The sequence below is a fragment of the Leuciscus leuciscus genome (genome assembly GCF_965113295.1).
Source record: "Leuciscus leuciscus genome assembly, chromosome: 2".
NCBI lineage: Eukaryota > Metazoa > Chordata > Actinopteri > Cypriniformes > Leuciscidae > Leuciscus > Leuciscus leuciscus.
The window spans coordinates 58,690,074-58,707,972 of record NC_138726.1 but is presented as its reverse complement, the minus strand read 5'-3'; the positions used below and the strand labels follow the sequence as shown (position 1 = coordinate 58,707,972).

Here is a 17,899-nt window from a genome sequence, read left to right as displayed (position 1 = left end):
GCCATCCTAACACAACATGGTGTCAGAAGATTGCACAAGAACAGCATAGGAGGAGCCCTTTTGCCAAGAGTGATACAAAGAATTCACTCTAGTGGATGTGAAATTTCACAGACAAAATATCGCTCGACACGTGCAGAGGAGAGAGCTGCGTGAGGGAAAATGGATCGGTTTTCAGGTACTTCCACCACAAAAGTTCAACTTTTCAAAACCAGAAGAGTGGCCAAAGTGGAGTAAAGGGTTTGAAAGATTTAGAGTTGCATCTGGACTTGAGTTACAAGCAGAAGAGGACCAAGTGAATGCACTCGTGTATACAATGGGCGATGAGGCAGAGGACATCCTCACATCACTGTGTCTCACTCCAGAACAGCTTAGTGAGTACAATACTGTCATGGAGCGACTGAATGAACACTTTGTAGTATGAAGAAATGCAATATTTGAACGTGCAAAGTTTAATATGAGACAGCAAGAAACAGGAGACTCTGCTGATAATTTCACCACAGCACTACATTGCCTAGCTGAGCATTGCGGCTATGGAGAATTATATAGTGAAATGATTTGGGACAGATTAGTGGTTGGACTGAGAGATAAAAGATTGTCAGAGGATGCTGAACTCACTCTAGAGAAGGCTGTCACACGTGTATGCCAAAGTGAGCTGGTAAAGAAACAGCAAGAGGAGCTGAAAGCCAATTTCAAAAGTGACATAGCAACAAATGTTGACATTGTTCATGCACAGCAACGACCTTACAATAAAGGACGAGATATGATGCAGAGGAAGCCTGCTAGGATGGCAGAGAAGCAAACAGGGTCAGAAAAGTCCATCTCATGTAAGTGGTGTGGAAAAACTCACCAAACTCAAACAAATTTCAATGCCCAGCGAGACAAGCAAATGACAAGGGTCATTATGCGAAAGTTTGCAAGTCCAGAGGAATAAGTGAGGTAAACATGACAAGAAAGTGATATAGCATTCTTAGGTACTGTTAGTACAGAGCAGAATGATGCCCCCTGGCTGATAAAACTAAAAGGGAATAATTCTGAGGTGTTGTTCAAAGTGGACACGGGAGCAGATGGACACGACGATGATACATTCTTCCTTCCGTGGAACATTCTCTTGCCACGGTCTTCTCAAAACTCGACGCCAACTCAGGATTATGGCACATTCCTTTATCATAGAATTCAGCCCTCCTCACCACCTTTATTACTCCTTTTGGAAGGTTCTGCTTCAACCGACTTTGTTTTGAAATATCGTTGGCTCCAGAACATTTCCAGAAAAGGATGTCGCAAATGCTGGAGGGTCTAGAAGGAGTCTTGTGCCACATGGACGATATATTAATGTTCAGAGTGTCCCAGATAGAATATGATCAGCGTCTCTTTGCTGTGCTGCAAAAACCGCAAAAGGAAGGAGTGACTCTCAATGATAAATGTGAATTCTCCAAGAAGAGTGGGAAGTTCCTTGGGCAGATACTGGATGAGTCAGGAGTTCATGAAGATCCTGAAAAGGTGCGTGCAGACACACAAATGAGCGAGCCAACAAATGTGAGGAGTGTGAGCAAAAGTGAAGTGCGGAGATTCATGGGCATGATAAACCACCTAGGGAAGTTTTTACCAATCCTAGGTGAGAAAACGCAGCCTTTGAGAGATCTACTGCAGAAAAAGAATATGGGGGCATGGGGAGAGCAACAACAGAGAGCTTTTGAGAACATTAAAAGAGATCTAAGCACACCGCCGGGGCTGGCTCTTTACGATCCAAAAACCATCACAGCTGTTTCAGCTGATGCATCATCATTTGGGCTAGGAGCTGTATTGCTACAGATACAAGGTGACAAGCAGCTTAAACCTGTAGCCTACGCATCAAGAGCACTCACAAATACAGAAAGGAGATATGCGCAAATTGAAAAGGAGGCCTTAGCTGTCACCTGGGCTTGTGAGCACTTCTCAGACTTTCTCGTAAGTCTTTCCTTTCAAGTAGAAACAGACCACAAACCATTGTCACCCCTGGTCCTCCAAACCAATGGTCCTCTCCAGAGACATTGATTCCCACAGAATTCCCTGAGAGGCCTTGGACAAAAGTCGGAGCAGATCTGTTTCAGTGGAAAGAGGATCAATACTCGCTGGTGATTGACTATTTTTGGTTTGTGGAAATAGCGAAACTGTCATCAACAACTGCTGCAGGTGTGGTAACTCATCTCAAAAGTATGTTTGCCCGACATGGAACTCCTACGGAGTTTATATCAAACAATGGACCACAATTAAGTGCAGAATTTTTCAAGAAATTCGCCAAAGAGTGGGGTTTTCAGTCCCAGATATCCTCAAGCCAATGGGGAAGCTGAAAGGGCAGTGAGGACTGTGAGGACTGTGAAGGATTTTCTTACCAAAGCAGCAGATCCATATCTTGCTCTTATGGAATATCGGGCAACACCATTTGCTAATGGATATAGTCCTGCGGAACTGCTGATGGGTCGAAAGCTTCACACGACTGTCACAGTTATTCCATCAATGTTGAACTCAGGCTGGATGGACATGGATTGTCTGAAAGCAGAGGAAATGGTTAAGAGAGAGAAACAAGGTAAACAGTATAATAAAAGCAACAGAGCACATGACTTACCACAGTTGCATCCAGGTGAGCCAGTGTGGATTAGTAACACTAAAGAAAAAGGGACTGTGATTACGAAAGCAGAGACTCCAAGATCTTACATGGTGGATTCACCTAAGGGTATTTTTCGTCGGAATCGTAGTCGCCTAGTGTCAACCCCAGTAGCACTGCCAGTAGAAACATCAAGTCTTAATACACCTGTACTGGTAAACAAAAATTCTGGTGTTGGACCAGATGTTGTGTGTTCGGATAATGCTTCAGTCCTTCTCAACACTCCGGTGAAAAGATATCCTTCCAGGGACAGAAGACCCCCAAGGTACTTGAAAAATTTTGTGCATAGTTAGCAGGTACTTTTGGGTGAACTGAGTGATTTGCTACGGGGCAGAATAAACCCCCACACTTAGTAGAAGGAATGTGCAGTCTACCCCACCCTTCTTAGAAAAAAAGAAAGGTTTATAGGTTTATATGTTCTTTAAAAAAAAGAAAAAAAAAAGAAGAAATATTCAGTTTTTTATTTGTGCAGATGTGATGTGTATGGAAAGTATGGAAAATTGTTAAAAATGTTAATAAGCTACGGTTACCAAAAACCAGTCAGTGTCTGGTGTGACCACCATTTGCCTCACGTAGTGCAACACATCTCCTTTGCATAGAGTTGATCAGGTTGTTGAATGTGGCCTGTGGAATGTTGGTCCACTCCTCTTCAATGGCTGTGCGAAGTTGGTGGATTTTGGCAGGACCTGGAACACGCTGTCATATACGCCGATCCAGAGCATCCCAAACATCAATGGGTGACATGTCTGGTGAGTATGCTAGCCATGCAAGAACTGGGATGTTTTCAGCTTCCAGGAATTGTGTACAGATCCTTGCAACATGGGGCCGTGCATTATCATGCTGCAACATGAGGTGATGGTCGTGGATGAATGGCACAACAATGGGCCTCAGGATCTCGTCACAGTCTCTCTGTGCATTCAAAATGCCATCAATAAAATGCACCATATGCACGTGTTCGTTGTCCATAACATACGCCTGCCAATACCATAACCCCACTGCCACCATGGGCCACTCGATCAACAATGTTGACATCAGCAAACCGCTCACCCACACGACGCCATACACGCTGTCTGCCATCTGCCCTGTACAGTGAAAACCGGGATTCATCCGTGAAGAGAACACCTCTCCAAAGTGCCAGACACCATCGAATGTGAGCATTTGCCCACTTAAGTCGGTTACGACGACGAACTGCAGTCAGGTCGAGACCCCGATGAGGACGACGAGCATGCAGATGAGCTTCCCTGAGACGGTTTCTGACAGTTTGTGCAGAAATTCTTTGGTTATGCATACCGATTGTTGCAGCAGCTGTTCGGGTGGCTGGTCTCAGACGATCTTGGAGGTGAAGATGCTGGATGTGGAGGTCCTGGGCTGGTGTGGTTACACGTGGTCTGCGGTTGTGAGGCCGGTTGGATGTACTGCCAAATTCGCTCAAACGCCTTTGGAGACGGCTTATGGTAGAGAAATGAACATTCAATTCAGTGGGAACAGCTCTGGTGGACATTCCTGCAGTCAGCATGCCAATTTCACGCTCCCTCAAAACTTGCGACATCTGTGGCATTGTGCTGTGTGATAAAACTGCACATTTTAGAGTGTCCTTTTATTGTGGCCAGCCTAAGGCACACCTGTGCAATAATCATGCTGTCTAATCAGCATCTTGATATGCCACACCAGTGAGGTGGATGGATTCTCTCGGTAAAGGAGAAGTGCTCACTAACACAGATCTAGACATATTTGTGAACAATATTTGAGAGAAATAGGCCTTTTGTGTACATAGAAAAAGTCTTAGATCTTTGAGTTCAGCTCATGAAAAATGGGGGCAAAAACAAAAGTGTTGCGTTTATAATTTTGTTCAATATATATCTGATGTGATGTAAATCATAAATCTCTGAAAGGGGGATGAAGTGATATGGGTAAATGGTATATGGCTAAATACCACCCCCTAGTGGGGAGTTGGCGGAGAATAAAAAAGGTATATCATCACGTTTGTCTGACCTGGTTTACTTCAGCATAAAATATCGATAAATAGCCATCCTAGCACAACAGATGGCAGAGATTAACTTGTAGAGTATCTTTCTTCTTTTTATGAAGCATGTTAAGGCGAGACACTGCAGGTGAATAGGGTCAAATTTTAAAATAATAGATATCACCATGAAACTTCCTCAGTTCATTACTTACACAAGTTCCTAAAAAAAAGTTTTACAAGTTTTTGAAATTTTTATGTTTAATTATGCAAATTAGGTATTATCTCATTAAATATGTGCAATTTTGCATATTTTTTCAGTAGATATATCTGAAAATATGATAAAGCCAGAAGCAAAATTATTTTTTCATCTTGATTACATACAAGATGAAAAAAGATGTTCAGAGGGATTTCAGGATATATGCTTTCATTACCTAGGAAATCAAAATATACTGTCCATAGCCTTAAAATATCGATTTTCGAAAAAAAAAATTTAATTAAAATGTCACATAAATCAGGCCAGGAATGATTTATTAACAAATCCCTCAGAACAGATCTTCAGAATACTGCTAAGTGTATAACTGGAAAGTTTGGTGTACATAGGTGCTACATAGGCTGAGATGTTTCTACTGGAGAGTGACAAAAAAACGCAAAAAAAATATTTTGAGAAAACGGCAGTTAAAGATTTAATAGTTCTAAATGAGATTTCGTCGTTAGCTTTAAATCCCCCTTTGGACATTCACGATTGGTTACTGATAGAAAGGAAATGCTCATATTTGGGATAGCGTTGTGCATGAGAATCAGAGCTTTACAACGATCCCGGACAGACTTCAGTGAACAGACGGATCTCGGCATGTCGCGATGGAATACTAACTTCCTGGTAAATTCGGGAGAAACTTACTGCCACAAGTAAACAAAATGTAATAAAATAAACATTGTAATGTATATTTTCAGCGTTTTCTTTATAGCAGCTTGAAATAATACATATTGAAGGAGTAAACTCGGCCAAAATCTCAAAACTGACCACTGCATGAAAAATCGATGTTTTTGCCTGCCGTGTCTCGCCTTAATGCAATTTGCGATAATAATAATACGCTTGCTCACGGGTTTAATTGCGGAGTTTCCTTGATAATCTCTTGTTAGAGGTGATGGAAAAGTGTAGGAAAGACGAGTTGTTGACAATAGCTACACACTTCCATATTCCCATTCCAAAGCAATCTCTAAAAAACAAGTTAAAGCCGAAGTGATAGATCGACTGTTTGAATTCGAGATTTTGAGCTAAGTGTAGGATGTTACTGAAGTAAGTAATGAGGAGGTAGAGACTGTCATGGCTGAGGCTGATGTCGGGGCAGTTTTGCCACCCTTTGAGCCCTTTTCACCAGGTACTTCCAGTTCGAGAAGGGAGGTACAGACGAAGGTGCGAAATTGCACTGCTCCATATGGAGGTAGAAGAACAAGCACAAGCCAGCCAAGCAGAGCTGGATCTGCATCTGAAGGTCAGCAAGCTCTTAATTCAAGCCGAGAAAGAAGTGAAGCTTCGTAAATTGGAGATTGAAGAGTCTGTGCAGCAGGACTTCACGTCGGTGAGTGATAATTCGTCTAATTCAGGTTCCATCACATTTGATGTGGGAAAATGCATTGGTTTGGTGCCGAATTTAGAGAATCAGAAGTGGATAGTTATTTTAACGCTCAATAGGTCTGCAAAGTTTTAGAAGAGTACTCTACCTTGCCTTTGGAAGATGGTCTTAAGTACGATGTAGTTAAATTGCAGACTTAGAGCAAGCTAGTGCCAGAGGCTTACATGCAAGTTTCAGAATCGCAAGAAAAACGCTACTCAAACCTCTGTATAATTTGCATGAGAGAAGGGAAATCTCTTTGACAAATGGTGCAGTTTTAATGAGGATGATGATTTTGTTTTACATAGGGAACTTATGATACTCGAGGATTTTAAGCAGTGTTTTCCTGAGCGGGTGGTGCTGTATTTAAATGAGCCACAGTGCTAGCGAACAAATTTGTGCTTGTGCATAAAACATTTTCAAATAGCAAGTGCCGAAAAGAGTTCCTTACCGAGATCTTTAGTGAATGTTCAGCTGCCTAATCAGAACAGTGAGAAGTCTAAAGAGACTTGTGACTGTTTTTACTGTCATAAGAAAGGATATGTGATAGCTGACTGTTTATCTTTGAAGCTCAAACCGGACTTTCAGAGGACAGAAGTTGCGCTGGTGACCTCTGTTAATTCATGCTTGTTTTCTGACCAGATAGACGAAACGCCAGACCCTTGCCTTTTCTATTAAAAGGGTTTGTTTCTTTGACAGGTAAAATGGAGGACCAGGTTGAAGTCCAGATGTTATGTGAAACATGAGGTGAACAGTCTTTTGTATTTGCTGGTATGTTGCCCTTTTCAGATCAATCGTCAGTAGGATCCAATAGGCTAGTAGTTTCAGTATTAAGGTTATGAAGGTGCCCATACACCGCGTTCATCGCCAATCTGACTTGGTGACAGATTCTGTGGTGGTAGGAGTACGTCCATCATTACCTGTGAAAGGTGTGTCTTTTATTTTAGGTAATGATTTAGCCAGGGGGAAGGCAATATACCTTACTCAGCTTAAGACCAATGAGTTGTTTCAGAAATACCCGAGTGCATTTCCTGCATGCGTTGTTTCACGTGCGTTGGCCATCCCTAAAGGAATGAAATCTTTATCTGACTCTTTCTTATGTACAGATGAGGAGACTGAAGAGGTTGTGGAAACCAAGTATTGTGACAATGGCCAGGTGATTGAAGTTGTAGTTGGGGATCCTTTATCATTAACTGTAACTCATGAAAAATTCATTGAAGCTCAAAATAATTATCCCTCATAGTAAAGTGTTTCAAATTGGCAGAGAACTATGAATTTGACATTGTTTCATTCTTGGTTAAGGGTGGTTTACTTCTGTGAAAATGGCACAAAATTAATACTATAGAGAACGAGTGGAGCATAGTAGTTATCAAGTAGTAGTTCCCACCGACTTTCGGCAGCAGGTTTTGTAATTGGCGCATGATCCCCTGTTGTCGGGACATTTAGGAATAACAAAGACTTATAACCCTGTCCTTCAACATTTCTTTTTTGGTATGGTCTAAAGCGCAGTCTACTGTAATATAGTATTGTAAGACCTGTCACATTTGCCAATATGCAGGAAAACTTAACCAGGTGATTTCACCAGCTTCTTTAATTCCAATCCCTGTGTTGGGCGAACCGTTTGAACATGTGATAGTGGACTGTGTGGTGCCTCAAATTCTAACTATAAAGTCTATAATCCGCCAACCAGTTTTTACTTATGATCATGTGCACCGCCATCAGGTACCCAGAGACTATTTCAATGTGCAGAATTACAGCCAAAGCGGCTGTTAAGGCTTTAAAGTCGGCATGAAATCAAATTTGACAAATCTTCTTTTTATATGTAATATTGTAGTGTTTATTATAAATGATTTATCTGTGCACTTCATTATTTTTAAAAAATTCATTTACCCTTATAATCTTTAATCAAATACATTACCCTTCCCTCCCCCCTCGAAACGACCTCTCTTCTCTTTCGGTCACGTGCCATGGCGAAAGGGTGCGGCCAGAGCCGATGAGGGTGCGGCTATCGGTGTGTCTCGTTTTGAGTCAAGTCAAGTTATCAGTCAAGTTCACCCTCGAGAGCATCTCGAAGTGTCCGAATGGTAGGCTATCTATCTTATCTAAATCTAGTTATTTACTTATCGGACACGTCGAGATGCTCTCGATGGTGAACTTGACTGATAACTTGACTTGACTCATCTTGGTTCGCGGGAGGCTTATATAAATATGGGCTGATTCCTGCCTGAAAATTTAGCTGCTCGTCCTCGTCGCCGGGCTCCTCAATAAAAAATACTTCATGGGAGGGTAACGGTGGGGAGTCCGGTGGAGAGAAATCCTCCACAACTGAATGTAAACTGGCATTCAAATCTGCCTCCATTTTGTTTGCAACGCCCAACCTCCAACGATCCAATCAATTCCCGAAGAACGAAATCAAGCCCCGCCCTACATTTTTCTCTAATTTCAGAAGCCGTTTCACTCGGATATACGTCACAACAAGGAAAAAAATGACAATCTCAACTTCCGTTTCATGCCGACTTTAACAGAGTTTTTCTTCACTTTAGGTTTACCAAAGGTCATACATACCGATCAGGGCAACAATTTAAATTTAAAATGTACATTAACAAAATATTACACACCATATATATAGTGCTTATCATTCCCAAAGTCAGGGAATGTTAGAAAGGTTCTACTAGACACTAAAAGCAATGTTGAGGAAATATTGCAAATAAGTGGGATGAAGGGGTTCAAAATGCCATAAATGTAAACAAATGTAATCAAACAAGCAGCAAAATATGGACATACATTGAAGCTCTGAAGTTTAATTTCTCTGTTTATTCGTTGAGTTGCAGTACACAGTCCACTTATGGTCTGTAGGTGTTGCTGTGGCTTTAGAAGAGGTTTGTTTGTCATTAGCAAAATATGAGCACTCGTCCTTGCGCTGAGAGTGAGAGAGAATGAATCACTCAAGTGCCACTGGACGTTACAGAACAGAAGGGGCTCAGCCTCAGGGCTGCTTGACTATCCGGGCCAATAGTAGAGTCAATATGCATGTGACATTTCAAAGAGGCTCCTTTGGAGCTGTAAGGGTGGTTTAACTACAGTGGTTGGCTGCAGGATTGCCAAATGACAAAAAAAAAACATTATCAGTAAGATGGTGTAAAACTGTATCTTGTCTATTCCACTGCTACTAATACCAATGACGGAAATATGTACAGTTATAGTATGAAAATATATGGGAAAGCATTGCTATAGTGTGACGATATTGTTCAAATAGTTAGCACAGTATTTGGTCATGGTTACACTTGAATTGGTTACAAATTAGATGTATAAAATTGTATAAAACACAATTAATTGTACCCAGCATGTAGATTGCTAGAGAGAGAGAGAGCAATAGAGAGAAAGACAGAAAGTGTAGAGAAAAAGAGAGAAGGAAGGCAGAGCTCAGGTAGAAGGGAAGTGAAAGACCTCCAAGAAGAAGAGAGGAGTCAAGGACCCAAGGAAAGGACCCAGAGGAAAAAGAAGAGACAGAGCAACTGTTATAATCTACTTTTATCCCTTCCTTGACCATGTGACTGTAACCCAAATGTGAGACATTCAAGCTGACCGGCCAGCAGATTACAGCTTCCCCCACCGTACTAAAGGTGTGAGAACTAGAGGGTGACACAGGAGTGGATTTTCAAACCTCTCCTGTCCCACTCCCGCAAAAAAAAATCCTGTCCCATCCCAATCCCACGAAAAAAAACTGGGGGGAAGTCCGTCCCGTCCCAATCCCAGAAGAATGACTCCCATTCCCTCCCACTTCTTGAATCTGTCAGTTACAGTAAAAAATACAGATCACAGCATGCCCACCTTTGTTGAATAAAAATCCAAAATGTAGTTTTTTATGTTATTTTATTGAACTGAAAGCCATCTTAAACAATGCATACACATTAAATTACGCCGTCTTTCTCAACTCGTAAGCATTTTTTGTTTACTTCAGACCTGCCAGAAATGTATAATTAAATTTTTATATAACAATGTATAATTTTCCGACAGTAGTTGTTGCAGCGTGGCTTTCATGTCTGACTCCATTTTGATTATGCTTTTCGCGGCTACAAAGTGCATGGCGAAGCCGCCTTCTTTTTTTATTGGTGGTTGGCATTGGCATATCAACACGGTGCATTACCGCCACCAACTGTTATGGGTGGAGCACGTCATTCAGCAAACAGGAGAGCATAAAGATGAAGTGCAACTAGAATTGAGTTCAAAATTAAAATAGTTTATTTATATGAATGGTATATTTGTGTATAAAGTTGGGTATCATAGTGTTATTATGATTCCCGATCCCGCCCACTCCCGCTAAAAAATTTTCCTGTCACGTCCCAATCCCGTGATTAATAATGATTTTGTTTCCCATTCTGTGGGATTCCCGCGGGATTCCCGTTACCCTCTAGTGTAAATGTCAGCCTCTTGTGAAAACTAGCAGACCCTGATGTAAGCACATCTTAGCCTACAGTCCTTGATCCCTATCAGCACCTTTAGGGATTCCAAATGGCAAGAGTCTTTGTTGATTTTCAAGCCTACAGAGGGCATTGACAAGTATAATGGTAAATATAAAAAATATTTTTGTTGTCTTCAATTTTAAATCTCTTTTAAACGGATGTCATTTGCATTGAAATTCCAACAGGTGTGAGAGTGGCTTCAATTTCCAGACTCTTTTGGTCACTATATTAATTAGAAAAGGCAATTAGGCATTGCTAGAGTCTTAGCATGAGTATATTCTCTCTGTCTGTCTCTCCATAGCCTCTTGGCATCTCCGGCAGGATTCCAATCCAAGGCTGACAGTGACATTTGCTCCTCTGTTTGTGGCTCTTAAAGAGCAACAGTTTTCCATTTGCTGTCTCGCGTATTCACAATTTCCATACATAGACTGACATGGAGAAGCCTTATGCTCCAGGATACGTGTGTGTGTGTTTATTAGAAGAATGTAGCCAGGCTATATTATAGCAGTATGCAGTATTATTATTATTGTTAATAACAAAAATGTCATATGAGATTTTTATTAAAGCATTAAAATGAAAAAAATTAATAAAAAACTTTAAATCTATCAAATGTTTTATAATGTGAAGTTTCAGTTAAAGCATTAAAAAAATTACAATAATTTTTAAATAATTTTTAAAAGAAAAATATTAACCTTCAAGTCTATAAATTGCTTGTTTATACCTGCCCTGGACTCCTCGACCCAGATAGCATTCCAAGGCTTTGGAGGAGAAACATGACTCTACTGACTCAATCAGAATCTAATGCCAGCCATCACATGCTCCCAGAACACATGGCCCAGAATGGTGGGCAATCGTGGCCTTATGGTTAGAGTCAAACTGGTAACCCAAAGGTTGCAGGTTTGATTCTTAATACTGGCAGGAAAAGACTGAAGTTCCCTTGAGCAAGGCACCTAACCCCCCATGGCAAAATGGCTGCCCAGCGCTCCAGGTGTGTGTCCACAGTTTCCAGTGTGTGTGTTCACTACTCACTCCTCCAAATGTGTGTGCACTAACTTGCTTGGGTTAAATGCATCTGGCCAATTCCGAGTATGGGTGTACTTGGTATCTGGAAATTGAAGCCACTCACACACCTGTTGGAATTGCATTTGCCTAGATGACACATATTAAAGCAAATAGCATCCATTTAAAAGAGATTTAAAATGGTAAAAGAAGAAGAATGAAGGACAAAAAAAATATTATTATTGATTACCGGTAAATATTTTTTTTAACCATTATATATGTTTGGCCTTCCAATTCATGTCACATAATAGTCACTTAATAGAACTGAGCCAGAACACCGCAGGCACATAGTGTTCTCACGCAGGCAAGGTCACGGAGTTCCTCTTTTAAAATCATCCCAGTGCAGTGTTGAGTTGTGGAAAGGTCCAGTATCAGTGCAAAAGGTAATTTCTTTTTAGATGTTTTAGATGTAATGTGACTGAGAACTGCATATTTAACCAAGCGTAACATTTATTAGACTGATATTTTAGATTTGGAAGACATTCTTTGCCATGATGTTCTTTAAACACAATGGTGTTTACAACCTATTTTTCTTTTAATCAAATTGAGTGGTACACCTGAAAAGTAAGAGGAATTGGTGACATTATCTGAAAAGGAACGGCGGAGCACGTGATTACATTAGATGGCTTGTGATGTGATCATAGTGAATGCTAGAGGTAAAAATAGCGTAATGATGATAACGATGTGAGCTTGTGAGACACTGATCTTTTTTGCATACCTGACTACAGCATAAGATCCCACATCAACAGAGAGATTCAAGAGAAGTTAAGAAACAGATTTGATGCAACTTTTTTTTGCAACTGTTTTTTTTTTTTTTTTTACAGAAAAAAGTATATTGATGCTTTTTGACATTTGCTTTTTATAGAAACCTGAAGACACAATGGCAATGGATCAGCAGTGTCTTCAGAGAAAGTGGAGAAGTTCATGGAGAACAGCAAGAGAGGATGAAAACATGAATAATGGAAATGGATGGATGAATATGGGCGAAGAAGAGTACCACCGGGAGAATCCAGTGGAGGAAAATGAGTGGTCGGAAGAAGAGGAGTTGCAAGTACAGGCATATGGAAGTGAGAAGGCTGTTGATGACTGTGATGGATGTAGTGTTTGTTTTCCTTTTATGCATGTAAACAGTGACAGTGACGTTGTTATATGTACAAATAATTATAAGGCAGGTGATGAAGAGTGTGCCAATAAATATGACAACAACAGTAATGTAGAGAATGCTGATAAATACGACAACAAAAATAATGATGAAGAATATAGTAACAGTTTACCTCTTAGGTCTACAAATGGTGACGGCTCAGTTGCTACATGTAAACATATAGATAAAGGCACTGATAAAGCTCACAATAAATATGATGACGATGATGATAACTGTTTTGCAGCTGCCTCCGTCAGTACCGATGACATTGGAGATTCTGAAAAAGACTCAACTTTTAGAGGTTTAACATTTAGAGATGAAGAGCAGCAGATGACAGACTCATCAGATGAATATGATGGACATTGCAGTTTTGAAGATTTTGATGATTGCGACATGTATCCCAAGAAGCTATACTCCGATCCAGCGTACCCAGGTGCGGTCTTCGAGGCTCTGGAGAACATGAAGTTGTATTCTGTCCTCACTGACTTGACCATCTACACAGAGGATGGACATCAATTCCAGGTTCATTCTATTGTCCTGGCTGCGGTCAGTAACCTTATTCAGTTGAGGCTCAGACAGAAACCCAGACAAGAACAGATTATCGCATTGTGTTTGGGGCCTGAGGTTCATGGTTCAGGGTTGGCAGCAGTGGTGGAGTTTTCCTATACGGGGAAGATCAGCATTCTGAACAAAGCAAATATGGAGTTGGCCAGGACTGCAGCTGTTAGCCTTGAAGCTCCGAGAGTTCTGGAACTCTGCACAGAGGAGGAACAAAGAGAACAGGACAAGGCAATAGGGAAGAAAGAAGGTAGAACATGTTTTTCTGCTGAAGAACATATGAATGATAATCTACAGCATATCAGACAGCTGTGGACACAGAGAGTGGGATGTGATGTGGAGCTTGAAGCAGAGGGAAGAGTGTTTCATGGTAAGACATTTGTTAATATGACAGAGGTTTAAGTTTCCTAAGCATACATTAGATGATGCCTTCATGTTGTAGATATGTAAACATCACAGCATTAATTTGATGCCCTCTGCATTTGCGAAACTGCTCGTAAACTTGTATTTATTTCCCACCCCCATGAAGCTCACCGGGTGCTCCTGGTTGCCAGCAGTGACTATTTCAGAGGCATGTTTACCAGCGGTATGAAGGAGAGCAGGCAGAAATTGGTGTCTCTGCAGTTAGTCTGGGCTGCCAAGTTTGAGGCACTCCTCCACTACAGTTACAGTGGGGCTCTTGCTCTTGGATGGGGCTGCGTGTTTGATCTCACCTGTACATCTCTTCAATTACAGTTTCAGACTGCCTACTCACTATGCCTTAACTTCCTGGAACAAGAAATAGATGCTTACAGCTGCCTGGACGTTGTATCTTTCGCAGAGGCCTATGGGATGTCCGACCTACTTGCACTTGCCAATAACTTCGTCTTGAGGCACTTTCAAGATGTGTCCATCACTCCGAAGTTCCACGATCTTCCTGTAGAAAAAATTAAGAAATACCTTCAAAGTGACTCCCTCTACGTTCTCTCTGAGTTGCCTGTGTTCAAAGCAGTCATGTCTTGGATCGAAGCCTATCCCAAACAACGGGTGAAACTCGCCAGGGAGCTGATGGGGACCATCCGCTTTCCTCTCATGACCTTTAAGGAGTTCAATGAAGTCATGTCTGTAACATCTTGGCCTCGAATTGTTGACAAAAATGTCTATAAGTCTATCTTTAAGGAGTTCTTCTCCAGTTCTTCAGATGTCCAGTCAAATATCAGGGTCTACATGCCTAAAGACACTATAGTCCTTGTTGGGGGTGAGAGGATCAATGATAATTTAGACAAACATAGACCCTGCAGGGAAATGTGGTTTAGCAATTCTTTGCAGAACCATGTCGGATTGGTGAAAAAAGTAGAGTGGAAAATGCTGGGAACTTTACCCGAGAAACCAAGATTCAGTCATGGAGTTGGGACGATAAGGGGGAAGCTTTACGTAGTTGGTGGACGGCATTATTATGGCAAAGCTGATACAATGAAATGCACCTACATGTAAGATGAAATATGAGGCTTTTTCTGTCTAACCTTGTTCAAGTTTACCCCCTCATACTATGGACTACTTGTTCAATCTCTGATCTAGGTATGATCCTATCCAAAACTCCTGGCAAAGGTTGGCTGATATGCATGAGAGAAGAGGCAGCTTCGCTGTAGTGGTCCTGGATGGTAAACTATATGCTATTGGAGGAGAGAGATACTCGGGGGTCAACATGGAGAGTGTAGAGGTCTACTGCCCCAACACAAATTCTTGGAGGTTAGTACAATAAATAAATAGCACGCACAACATCAGCTGTTGTTCTTGAAACATGTCTAGCAGGTAATTACACACCAAACACAACTGCAAACTCTAAACCATGTCTGAATGTTGTTCAAGACCGAAACCCCAGATCAAACCCTTACCCTTATATTTGATTTGTTTACGGATAAGGGTAGGTGGCATATTTAACTTTGAACAAATGAAAACAAGCTTGAGATTGACAGATGCACTGTACTGTCTTAAGGTCTAATTCTCACAAAAGTCTTTCCAGAGGTTTGTGTCACCAGGAATTGACAGACAGCCAGGTTAATAACATTACTTATATGTCTTGTATGTCTATCCCTCATATCCTCATTAAAGGGATAGTTCACTTTGAAATTCAATTTTGGTATGTGTTAGCTTACCTCAAGGGCATCCAAGATGTAGGTGTCTTTTTTTCCGCAGTAGTTTCAATTTTGATATTTTTAGGTCAAACCGTTCTTGTCTGTCAGTCATATAATGCAGGTCGATGGTCACTGTCTCAAAGAGCATGCACAGAGTCCAAATTAAAACAATTCCCCATCGTCCAAATTAAACAATTCCCCATCGTAAGTACACATTGATGGCCTAAGACACGAAACGAGCAGTTTGTGTGAGAAAACGAACAGTATTTATATCGTTGTTACCTCTTGTACACAGCCACGTCCAAGTGATCTGAGGGCGCGGGCGGGTATAGATATATACAATAGAAGTCACCTTGGCTACTGCAGTTCATTGGAACGAAACCGTAGCCAAGGCGACATCTAGTGTATATATCTATACCCGCCCGCGCCCTCAGATCACTTGGGGTGGGGAATTGTTTAATTTGGACGATGGGGAATTGTTTTAATTTGGACTCTGTGCATGCTCTTTGAGACAGTGACCATCGACCTGCATTATATGACTGACAGACAAGAACGGTTTGACCTAAAAATATCAAAATTGAAACTACTGTGGAAAAAAAGACACCTACATCTTGGATGCCCTTGAGGTAAGCTAAAACATACCAAAATTTTATTTCAAAGTGAACTATCCCTTTAAGCACTTTCCATTAATATTAGGAATGTTGTTTCAGGACTAACAACAATGTAATTCTGAATCATGTCCTACTTCACTAAATAACTTTATTCAGAGTAAGAGTTAGGTAGATTTAAATGTCATAGAACATATTGCAAATGTATAGCAAAAGTCAAACTCTTTCTAATAGCTTGGTTATAATAGTGAGCAATGTTGGTTAACCTGGCCCTTCTCTTCTTAATTCTCTACTTCTCCAGTTTTGTCTGCCCATTAGACCAAGCTCTATGCTGTCATGCAGCCAGTGTATGGAATGCCACAATCTTCCTATCCGGGGGCTTAAACAGCCAGTACCAATGCCTGTCGTCTATGATCCTTTACCACCCAGAACGAGGATCCACTAACCTGGGTGAGATGAGAAATGACAGAGCGCTGCACTGCATGGAGACCCTGGGTGACCGTCTGTACGTGGCTGGTGGGGTTTTAAGCGATGCTGATGGCCATCTGGTAGATCAGTTAGGCTGTGAGGTCTATGACCCTGTGGCCAACTCCTGGAGTGCCATTATGCCAATCCCAGTGCCTCATGTTGGGTCAGCATCAGCTGTCTTAGAGGGGAAGGTCTACGTAATCGGAGGCTACTGCCATGCTAACTACAAAGATATCAAATTTGTGCACCGCTATGATCCTGCAACAGCACATTGGGAGAACATGAGCGTGACACCAGGCCCGAACACATGCATAGCGGCCTGTGTGATGCCCATACCTATTCACCTTAGAAAGTAAGAGGAGAATATCCTGAATACAATAAATTATCAATGCACTAGGGCAGCACGATTAGGGATGGGACGATTACCGGTTTCACTATAAACCACGATAAAATGCACTGACGGTTAGTAATATCGTTTAAAATTTAATTATCATTAAAACCGTGTTTGATTATCGCGATTTTAGATCCTGTTCAGCCAGCAACAGTCTGACGCAGGCGCAGCGCGCAATGTTTTTTTATTATTATTATTCAAGAAGGAATTGCGGAAGGCAGTGACCGTGCTCGGGAGATTTTTCTGCCTTTTAAGAGAACCAATTCTGAGGTGTGGTCATATTTTGGCTTTAACAAAAGGGAGTCCTGAGGGAAACTTAATCGAGGATGGTCACCCTGTCAGCAGAACATGCACAAGAAAGTAGCCGAGTCGTCTTGTGTGACCATCACCGACTGTTGTATAGCGAACGCAAGGCAAGTTAACTTTGACCTCAATACCAAAACTACGTCTGGGAAATAATTGGGCATAAAATGTTGTTTTAAGTTGAACTATTTTATATCAATCACTTGAAACAAACGTGAAGCTTCCGCAAAGAAAAGTTCGCAGCAAGTGGCTTTGAGCCAAAGACGAACGAACAAGTTCAAACAAGACTATGTGACATTTAAGGGATAATAATTTATATTCATTATACACTTATTACACCGATTTTTTTTTAGCACATAATTACGGGGACATTGAATTGAGATTAATGTTTTAAATCTTACCTGTTTATAAATCCATTATGTACAGCGTACAAAACAATCGTTCAGACAAGATGATCACAACAATATTATCAAACTCTGTAAACAATAAATCAACTCTGATTTAATTTTCAATACAATTAAAAACGGAGACGCAAGACGGCAAGTTGTATTTGAATGAAACGAGAGAGCGCGTCCAT

At 41.1% G+C, this 17,899-nt stretch overlaps 1 protein-coding gene across 1 annotated transcript; it reads left to right on the top strand.

The window, feature by feature from the left end:
• Positions 1-5,467: 5,467 nt before the first annotated feature.
• Positions 5,468-17,030, top strand: LOC309492431 (kelch-like protein 33). Its single transcript, XM_082161402.1, has 6 exons — positions 5,468-6,184; positions 12,605-12,806; positions 13,125-13,808; positions 13,968-14,907; positions 14,996-15,166; positions 16,462-17,030. The coding sequence occupies exons 1-6, from the start codon at positions 5,942-5,944 to the stop codon at positions 16,982-16,984; spliced, it is 2,763 nt and encodes a 920-aa protein (XP_082017528.1). The 5' UTR covers positions 5,468-5,941; the 3' UTR covers positions 16,985-17,030.
• Positions 17,031-17,899: the final 869 nt, after the last annotated feature.

Excerpts from the sequence above, each read along its gene's own strand:
- LOC309492431 (XM_082161402.1), top strand. The coding sequence starts at position 5,942 with ATGTCGGGGCAGTTTTGCCACCCTTTGAGCCCTTTTCACCAGGTACTT. Across the intron at positions 13,809-13,967 it reads AGAGGGAAGAGTGTTTCATG|CTCACCGGGTGCTCCTGGTT; the intron begins GTAAGACATTTG and ends ACCCCCATGAAG. Across the intron at positions 14,908-14,995 it reads ACAATGAAATGCACCTACAT|GTATGATCCTATCCAAAACT; the intron begins GTAAGATGAAAT and ends TCTCTGATCTAG.